Raw genomic sequence first — 9,938 nt, forward strand, 5'->3', positions numbered from 1 at the left:
AAATAAACGGGATTTACACCCAGAGTCAATGCCTGGGTCTACAGAACTACAGACGTACACTGCCTACGCGTCACAATGGATGGGAATACAGCAACTTTTCTATAGAATTAGACGCTGTTTCTAGCGTACGGCATCGGTATGGACCAAGAAGGATGGATGTAGGTAGGTAATGGATAGTTAGTACATAGTAATATTATAATGCATGTTCAAAAAACAACCTAAGATACATAAACATTTTCTTATGTGTATAATAAAAAACTCAAAGGCATATTGAAAATTAACACGAATAACTACTAAAATAATAGAATACATAATTTCCTCTCTAAAAATGCATACAAAATTACCCCTTATTTCATAAGTGATCTATATACTAATTGATCTTCAAACATTTTAAGGAACACACTGTATTTTTTATCATGGAATGACTTGATATTCAAATTGGGTTTAATCACATCAGCTTTTCCCCCCATGTTTTGGATGGCTTCTTCCATATTCTTGAAATACTTGGAAGCACAGGCCCCTAGGATTGCAGCACCAACTAGAACGGAGTCCTTTTCATGTGGCTTCATAATGGGTAACCCTGTGGTATCAGCTTGTATCTGAACGAAGAGTGGGTCTTTTGTTATACCCCCACAGATAAGCAACGATTTAAATGAATCATATCCAGCCAGCACTAATGCATCAATGATGTGTCTTGTGCCATACTGAAACAAATAGAATAAAATAATCCTTAGAATTAGATTGTAAGCTTGCCATTTGAGGGAATTGAGTCAGGGTAAAGAGAACCCCCAGATTTTAGCTATGGCTTCCAAAAATAGTCCTTATCTATTTGAGGGCTAGTCAGTTAGGACATGTGCACACTAGCGCCATTGTCAGTAAGTGGCGGTTGCAGGATCCTTCCTGTGCCTATGTGTCCACATGTACTTTTAGATCAATATTAACTGTATACAAATGGAAATACTTACAGAAAGACCTTGTAAAGTGGCAAGATACAACACAGCCAAGTTATCTTCACTCTTAGTTATGGAAAGGCCACTTATCATGCCCTTCATAAGTGAATCAGCCAAGGGTGAACGGTTACCATGAAAGTCTGGCCATACATGGAAGTCTTTTGTTAGCAAACTGATATCAGAGAGGCGTTGATTCTTTGCCATTTTTGTCAGTATGTCTTTTAAATGGTTGCGAACCCTGGAATAAACAGAAAAGTATTAATTTAACAAGATATATACATATTATATAAGAAAAGAGGTAGGGTCATGCATATTAAACTTAAAATAATACATACTCTCCTGCAGAGTGTTTTTTAAGCAGCTCAATGCCTGCAGGATGGCTAGAAATGATATGATCCAGCAACATCCCTGATGCACTCTGCCCGGCTTCATTCAACCACATGTTAGGGACCATGGCACTGAAGTACGGACCCCACACTCCGTGCACCATCACAGCATTTTTGTTCACAGCCATGTGACATGTAGAAGTGCCACAGATCAGTCCAAGGCGGGTAGACATGTCTTTATCTATACCCTCACCATCTGTTCCAATCATTCCTAGGCCACCAGCATGTGCGTCAATAATGGATGTTGCTACAGGAGTATTTGGCAATAAGCCCAAGGTTTTAGCAATTTCAGGTGAGAGCCCTCCACAATGCTCACCAGGCATTAGAACTTTTTTACCAATCTTTTTAAAATCACCCTCAATCAAATCTTCCAATCCTACTTTCTTTAAGTAATCTACATTCCAACCCTGTTTACCATCAATAGAACACTCATAATTCCATTTACAGACTAAGGAACACAGTGATCTGCTTAGAGATCCTGTGGCTTTCCATGTAAGAAAGTCAGGGAGATCAAAAAAGTGACCAAACTCAGACCAGTTGCTTGAATGTTTTTTTAACCACAAAAGTTTTGGAATCTCCATTTCTAAGCTGACTTTTCCTCCAACATATTTCAGTATTTCATGATTTGTGCTGTTTATGAAGTCTGCTTCGGCCTGTGCCCTGTGGTCCATCCACATTATAATGTTTTGCTCATTGTTGTAAGAATCGCTCACTGCTAATGGGTTGAATTGATTATCTAAGGCTACTAGCGAGCATGTTGCATCAAATCCAATTCCTTTTACACTTATTGGATCCACTCCCTGGACAACATTCTGAAAAAATATAAATACTATCAATAACACTAGTGGCAATTCTATTTGAGGATACATAAGAACTAGCTATCATTAGATATATACAGTGGCATAGTTAGGTGTGAGTGAAGTTAAGGAGGTCCCACATAAGCCCATCCTTTCTATTACACATGGAAAGAAAAGTGCCTCATGATGTAATATTGCCTGCGGCTAGATTAGTTAATGGGATGCCACTGCATAATATACATATACAAAATAGTTGAATTATTATGAATAATAGCTGAAACTAACCTTGATGACATATTCACAGCAATGCCATATGTCATTGGAGGACTGCTCATAGAAGTCCACCTTCGGTTTCCAGGTTTGAATTTCCTTAACTGAAGTGGAACAGACATGTCCTTTCTGATCGACAAGGGCTGCCCTTACGCTGCCAGATCCCACGTCGACACCAATGAAATAAACATCTTTCTCCATTTTTGAGGAAATTAAAGATTAATTTACTCGAATAAGGCACTTGGCAACCGTAATAAAGATATTAAACACTGGTGGAATTGATCGTCAATATTACTTGGAGCTATTACAGACAATATGCAACGTGCAAAGTAATAAAATAATTGAGATAACAATGTGATTATACTCGACCTTACCGATAACTGGTTTACTATTAAGTAACAATAACACTCGGGTCTAAGAGATAACCTTGTTTACTCTCCATTCACTCTGTTATCTACAGAATGGCAATGGTTTAAATAAAAAAAAGGGATAAAAAAAATAAGTTTTAAGAAATACATGTTGCTCTTGTATAGATTTCTGTTTGGTACAATATATTATTATATTTTTACAGAAATAACGTAGGTTTTAATTTAAATAACTACTTTGCCGCCGAGGATTCTACGGGACTTTGGGGACTTTTATAAAGCTGTCAAGTGTCAAGATAAGAGTGAAAAAAGAAAACGTAAATGAAATGTACTCTAATTTAATTACGTTAAAGTTGAATTTAACTTGGCAAGAAGGATCCTTTCTGAATGTTGCCAATTAGGAAAAATAGAAAAATTAATCTTTTGTCATGCTTTTGTAGAAGTTATAACTTGGTTGAGTTATATTTAAAAATATTCTTATTATTAATAAATATCCTAGAATTCATTAAATAATAAATTTAACCGTAGTGGCGAGATAATTCCTAGATTTATGAAGTGACATAAATTTTGAATAAATACTTCCTGTGGCTCAAACAAACCAACACAATAAACATAACCTAAAAGTAAAACTTCAAGTGTTTTGAGAACCTAAAGGAAATAAATTTAGTAAATTGAAAATAATTTTCGCTAAATTAATGTAAAGCTATTTTCCAAATATGGTGCGCTTTAAAAATAGGTTAGTACAATATAAAATAAATGAAGTTGGTGATTTTTTGTTCATCATAAAAACTAAAATTTAATGCTCGATTGCTCATTTATTATTTTCAGATACATCACAGTAGAGATATCTAGTCTCATGGTGCCAGAGAACGAACCTTTGAGTTTAAAATCCAGGATATTCCATGAAACTGTGCTGAGCAAAATTCAACAATTACACGGAGATTTTGGTGTTGCTGCTATAAGAATTGGATTCCTGACAAAATATTGTAATGAGAATACAAGGATAGCCATATTACGCTCCAGACATGGTCCTCATATATTTGTTACCAGTAGCATACCATTTATAACTAAAATAGGAAACCTAGATGTGACTTTGAGGACACTACATGTAGGAGCAACATTGAAACATTGTTTCAAGTTTATTCAAAGGCACCAGAGAGCATACTTAGATACAAAGTGGATGTCTTTAAAATCAGACGAGGAAAGGAAACAACTGGAAGCAGCTGTAATGGATTTTACAAAAACCGATGTAGCAGTGAATATAGACCATTTAACATAAAAAGTTCATTTTATTCAAGACTCTATTCAAAATTCATACATGTATTATAAAACACCTGTAAAATGCAATTGAAAACATTGTTTGATACATTTTAAACAATAACACCATCAAAAAAGAAAGTATATGGGGGTATTTTATACCTACATAAGTGTATACATAAAATGGTTGTTACACATCATCATACAGAATGATAAGACTGAATTACCAATATGAAGATGTTTAGTTTAGTTAGAACGATCCACATTGCTTATGGCTTAACTTGCTTAATTCTAAGTAATGCTAATAAGAAAATAAGGGGGCTTGCCCTGCTATTTGAAACTGCCCAAATTTTACTTTTAACCAGACATTTGTAAATATAATTTTTTCCTCAAAGTATGATTAACAATAGGTGCTTGTTCAATACCTCTCAAAGTGCAAATTGTAACAACCTTGTCATTGACCATAGTGAATAAATCCAAAAAATGTTCCCTTTTACCTCTAGCATTAATGATCCCACATAAAATTTGGATGAACAATGACCCTGCTCTAGGATGCCTAAAAGCAGCAAATTCTGGTGCTGTGGCCCAGCAAACTAAGAAGTCTGTCTTTCTCATGTTATGAGGGCTGTCAGTAACTAATGGGGATGTGGCATCAACAACTTGACAAGCCTGCAGGATTAGCACCTTCGGTTTTCCTCTTAAAGATTGCTTGTCATCCACTAAACTTTGAATATAATCCACTTTTATTGGTATGGAATCTGCTGCATACACACAACCTCTAATGCCATGTGAGAGTATGCAAAGCATAAACACACTATCTTCAGCTGAGACTTTCTTCAACACTTCTTGTATGAAAGCTATCATCTCATTACTGTTAAGATTGTCTCTGGTAATAATATCAAAGTTCAAGCCACGCATGGTCTTCTCCAACATAATTTTATCTTTTGTTGACCCGTCACGTCTCGGTAATGCATTCTCATTTCCATATTCCATGCTTTCTTTAGATGGATAGAACACTTCTTGGTTTATTATGCAGCATATACCCACTCTTTTCTCATTTGAAATTTTATACCTGTCATTCAAATTTATTGAAGGTTGTCTATCCGACTTGAGATCAATAGGTATATCTTCCAGATGCAGCTTTTCAATCATATTGAAAACTTCATTGAAGTCACAAGTTTCAGTGTTATTATCTTCTTTTATATTTAAATTACCATTGAAAGATTTCTCAACACTAGTTGAGGGAGATTCAAGTTTCACATTCATCTTGCTTTCTGTATTTCTCAATATGGTTGCATATTTTTTTAGTTCAGGTTCCCTATCAATTATTTTCGCAAGTTGTTCAATTTTACACTCACCGCTAGTATAATTTCTCTCATTATTTAGCAGCTTCAAAGTTATAAACTTCTGACTCATCAGTTGCAGTAAGACAAGTTCACAAGTATCATACTGCAATACGTTCATATCAAACGAAGCCAAAGTCTTTTTAAAGTTTTCAAATGTATCAGCAGTCATATTTTCACATATTTGGTATAAAATCTTTTTCATTGGATTGATGTGGGAACTATCTTCGTTTGTTGAGTAAAGTCTTTTTATTGTGGGGACATGGAAGCCCAGTTTCCTGATGACGTTGTATAGTTGGCACACAGCTAGGGCTTCTAAGAAATGCTGACGCCAAGTAGGTCGTCCTTGAGCGCTTAAAGCCCAATCAAACAATAAATTCAGGTGACTTCCCTCAATGTCTCTAGAAATTCGTTGTAGTATAATAAGCCGATCCAACGCTGTATCAGGTACATCATAGAGAAGGAACACGAGTGAAATCAAGTCGTAAACTTCCAATTCCTTTTCTATTCTAGATATCACTTCTAGGTTTATTGAGTTCAGGATTTTATCACTAAGTGCATTATCTTCAACTTGCACACTTGCGTCAGCACACATCATCTTTAATATTTCTGGCACACGAGTCTTTCTTTTATTATTAGCAATTATTAAAAAAATACTTATATTACAAAAGAATTAAAGTTATGGTTTGTGTTGTGTCAAAATAGGGAATTCCCTCAATCCCCCTTCCTTCAAATTCTCAACATCAACTTCTATCCGGCATCCTTGCCAATTTGTCAAGCCAATTTGTCAGTCAGTAAGAACCAGGTAAACCAAGGGCCCAACCTTTTCTGTTCTCTTTCACGACGCAGCAACTAGTATCATTTCTCTCACCTCGCTCTTTTAAAATGCCGTTTGTCAAAAAAGGACAACCATACTGTTGACAAGGCGGACTTCAAATCAAGTGTTGCCTTTCTTGATGCGCCCACCCTGTGTATGTGTGCGTAAAAGCGTATATGTGTGCTCTTTTAGGGATGTGAAAAGTCGATTTTAATCATGTTATATATCGATAAACGCTACACAGCGGAACGAAATAGCGATTAATTGAAGCTTCAATATCTTCGTTAAACATAAACATTATTGAAATGCTAATGGATAATGAATATATTATAATATAATAATATAATTCAATTATTGCGGAACACCTATTTTAGGAGGTATTTATGTATTTTAATTAAATATCTGAACTTTCCCTTGGTTCCCTGCTGGGGCGTGACTATAAAATTGTGATCTGATAACCACATTAAAGAATAAAAGCGTTTTTGGTCATTTTAGGTATCGTTAAGCCTTTGAAGTAAAATTAAAATTGCAAGAAATGTCGATAGTTTATCGATATGACTTTATCGACATGGCTACAGCAACGTGGGCCTCATTGTTAATCGTACACTAAACAAAAGTGGCAACAGTGACAGCTCGCTGAGACTACGTCTATATATATATTATGTCTATGAGGTAAACTATACTCATCCTTTTCATTCGGTTGCTAGTACTAGTGTAAGACAAAGATAGTATGATTCTCTCTGTCTATGATTGAAATGAGACTGCCCTTTGACAGTCTTTTGGTGATGTTTAAGACACTTTTTTAACCGTGGCATTATATGTTGAAAAAAGGAACATTTAGACATTTTTGACATATGTCAATCAGGCAAGAATCAAGTATTCAGAATTCTTGTTATATATTCTTTAGTTTCTTAAAGAAAATTATAAATTTCATGTAATCAAAGTGGTAACAGATTATATACAAACAATTATATGTAGTCGCAAATACTATTCATATGCAATATACTCGTGATATTTGGTATTGAAAAGTGTTTAGATATGTCTATAACTCGTTCTGAAGTTTTGCGACTGTATAAGAACTTAGTTTTGTATTCTAAATCCCTAACACTTACGGACCCCGTATACTTTAAGAAAAGAATAACTTCAGAATTTAAACGCAACAAATCACTGACGGATTCTAAAGATATATCATTTGCATATGAGGTAAAATCTTCTAATATATTTTTTTAGGTTATTTTTTATAAAAGTAGCTAAAAATTTCTTATGAGAAATGCCTTTCATAATATAACAGTTACACCAAGAGTCTGTCTCGACCCAGATTTGATTTGAATGAACAGGCTATGGTGACCGCTTAAAATCAGGCTGTATGCTTGTTTGCCATCAGCATGATATAAAAATGTGTACAAAACTAGTATACAAAATTATTCCACAGCCGTTAGTCCGCTTCTGCTTCTATTTTCTTAGCCTGATTGATTTGATACTTTAGGCCCTAAAATGTTTTTTATTCCTTTCAGAAAGGAGCTGCATTGCTACGCAAAGGATCAGTAGTTTAAAATGTTAAGACCAAATCTAATCTTCAAAACCTCCCGACTAATTGGGCCTATAATAAATGCTTTCAAGCATACTATAGATTACTCAAAGGTGCCAAAACTAAATGAATATGATTTAGTGGAAAAGTTTGTACGAGGCAGTGGACCTGGTGGTTCCGCTGTGAACAAGAATGCCAACTGTGTAGTTCTAACGCATTTACCCTCAGGTAATGGTAGAAGAATAGCAGTACATCATCTAATTTTCTTTAACACTTTGACTACCGAGAACCCGCCTGGTAGGCACTCATAATGTTTGCTCAGATGCCGGACAACCCGCCCAGCGGGTTCTTTTGTACGCAGATATAGACGACCGGGTGCGCCGTTTATTGGCCGGTTGCGAAAGTGTTAATATCTGAACTCCTAAAGGAACTTTAGCAAATGTTCTGTATGCCTGAAGAGACTATAATTAAACCATACTTGCAACAAAAGGAGAGTATTACAAATTATAGAAATACCTGTAAATATTGTGACAGAAAAACAAAATTAAAATGAATTAAAGCACCAAAATAATCTAACAAATAAATAATCATGTTACAGGGTTTACTGTCAAGTGTCACAGTAGTAGATGCCAGGATGAAAACAGAAAAATGGCACGAGAAATGATAGTAGCAAAATTAGACGCTGAAATAAATGGAGAGGATAGTATAGCAGCTCAGAAGAAGAGAATAGAAGAGAAGAAGCTAAAGAGGTCCGAGTACAAGAAGAAGAAAATGGCTTTACTTAAAAATGAATGGAAGAAACGTGAAGGATTGTAAAATTTGTAAATATCTATACTTCGTTTTTTTGGCATTAGAAATAAGGTAAACAATCTTGATGTGTCTTTTAATTGAAAAACACATTTTAAAAATAAGTTACTGCATATATGTAACAATTATGAATCAAATACGATCATTTATATTCTTCTGCTTTCATAAGTAATAGTTATTGATTTAAAAAAAGCGTTTTTCAATTAAAAGACCTGCCAAGATCGCTTACCTTCTTTCAAGTTCTTTCTAAGGCCAAAAAAAACGAACTATAAGTTTGTTTCATGCAACTTGGTAGTCTTTTAGTAATGAATCTAGTAATTAGTTGTCTGTATGTCCACTAAATTGTTCAGTTGAAATGTAGAAATTAAATGAGTATGTAAGGAATAAAAATAGTTGAAAATACTTAATAGTATAATTTTTCATTGTAATAACACTACTTATTGGTAGAACATGTAGTGACATTTTGCAAAATGTTCCCTTAAGTTCTTAACACATTCATTGCCAGCGAGTCCAATGACCCTCTATGCGGGTTCTCTGTTCGTAGGCGCTTTTCGCTATATACGGTTTTTCCCGTGTTATCGGCTGCGCGCTACGCACGCGTAGCTCGCGCTGGCTGTGAATGAGGCTAAAAAGTAAAAAAGTATTTGCGCCTAGAACTATTGAAAAATACGACGAAACGTACCGAGAAATAGTTATTTGTACAACAAGAGATCAAAGTTTGATATTTCTTCGAGTGCTTATTTTGAGTCCCGTGCAAGCGAAAGATTCTATAATAATTTAGAATCTTGAGCGTAGTAAGGGATTCAAAAGCGCACGAGATGTAAATAACTTTGATCTCGTGTAGTACACAAAATTTTTCACCCTAAGCAGTGAGAAAATACCTAGAGGGACAGAGATAATAGAACCCAAGTATATCGAACTTGTATTAGACCCCGCATGTTGAAATGACATTTGACTATAAAGGTCACTTGAATGTAATTTTGTCTCACTCAGTGAGCAAAATGACTCGGTGAGCAAAATCGCATTTTGCTCACTGTTTTTAAGAAGCAAAGTACCCTTGTTCGAGCTGCTGAGGTGAAAAGATAATTATGCACTGTCTTTTTCCCTTCGTCTCGTCTTGGCGGGGGCACGGCAGTGCCCCCAGATAAGAGTAAAGCAGATTTTAACCTTGCTACGATGCTACGCGCTACGACGCCGCGTAGCACTTGCGCTCGTTACTTAAGGCTCACTTGCACCATCCCAATAACCCGGGGTTAAGCGGTTAAACCGTTAACCCTGTGCCAAATTGTACTGGTAACCATGGTAATTCCAGGTTTAATCGGTTAACCCCAGGTTAGTGGGATGGTGCAAGTGGGCCTAAGTGGGGTAAAATTGCATTTACAGTAATGAAGGTAGGTAGATGAGATATGAATAATAAA

General features: G+C 35.5%; 4 protein-coding genes across 4 annotated transcripts; 2 read left to right on the top strand and 2 right to left on the bottom strand.

Annotated features, from left to right (window-relative positions):
* Positions 1-243: 243 nt before the first annotated feature.
* Positions 244-2,842, bottom strand: LOC134665354 (FGGY carbohydrate kinase domain-containing protein). The gene is made up of 4 exons (XM_063522285.1): positions 2,419-2,842; positions 1,286-2,148; positions 966-1,188; positions 244-704 (listed from the first exon to the last, which is right to left on the bottom strand). Exons 1-4 carry the CDS (start codon positions 2,602-2,604, stop codon positions 348-350), a joined length of 1,629 nt encoding a protein of 542 aa, XP_063378355.1. The 5' UTR covers positions 2,605-2,842; the 3' UTR covers positions 244-347.
* Positions 2,843-3,360: 518 nt separating this feature from the next.
* On the top strand, positions 3,361-4,050 carry LOC134665444 (ribonuclease P/MRP protein subunit POP5). Its single transcript, XM_063522419.1, has 2 exons — positions 3,361-3,504; positions 3,597-4,050. The coding sequence occupies exons 1-2, from the start codon at positions 3,485-3,487 to the stop codon at positions 4,045-4,047; spliced, it is 471 nt and encodes a 156-aa protein (XP_063378489.1). The 5' UTR covers positions 3,361-3,484; the 3' UTR covers positions 4,048-4,050.
* On the bottom strand, positions 4,038-6,080 carry LOC134665412 (caspase-8). The gene has a single exon (XM_063522366.1). The coding sequence runs from the start codon at positions 5,964-5,966 to the stop codon at positions 4,383-4,385; it is 1,584 nt and encodes a 527-aa protein (XP_063378436.1). The 5' UTR covers positions 5,967-6,080; the 3' UTR covers positions 4,038-4,382.
* Positions 6,081-7,245: 1,165 nt separating this feature from the next.
* LOC134665607 (mitochondrial translation release factor in rescue) lies at positions 7,246-8,927 on the top strand. Its single transcript, XM_063522573.1, has 3 exons — positions 7,246-7,388; positions 7,700-7,941; positions 8,312-8,927. The coding sequence occupies exons 2-3, from the start codon at positions 7,740-7,742 to the stop codon at positions 8,527-8,529; spliced, it is 420 nt and encodes a 139-aa protein (XP_063378643.1). The 5' UTR covers positions 7,246-7,388; positions 7,700-7,739; the 3' UTR covers positions 8,530-8,927.
* Positions 8,928-9,938: the final 1,011 nt, after the last annotated feature.

This window comes from Cydia fagiglandana, chromosome 6 (genome assembly GCF_963556715.1).
Source record: "Cydia fagiglandana chromosome 6, ilCydFagi1.1, whole genome shotgun sequence".
In the NCBI taxonomy this organism is placed as follows: Eukaryota; Metazoa; Arthropoda; class Insecta; order Lepidoptera; family Tortricidae; genus Cydia; species Cydia fagiglandana.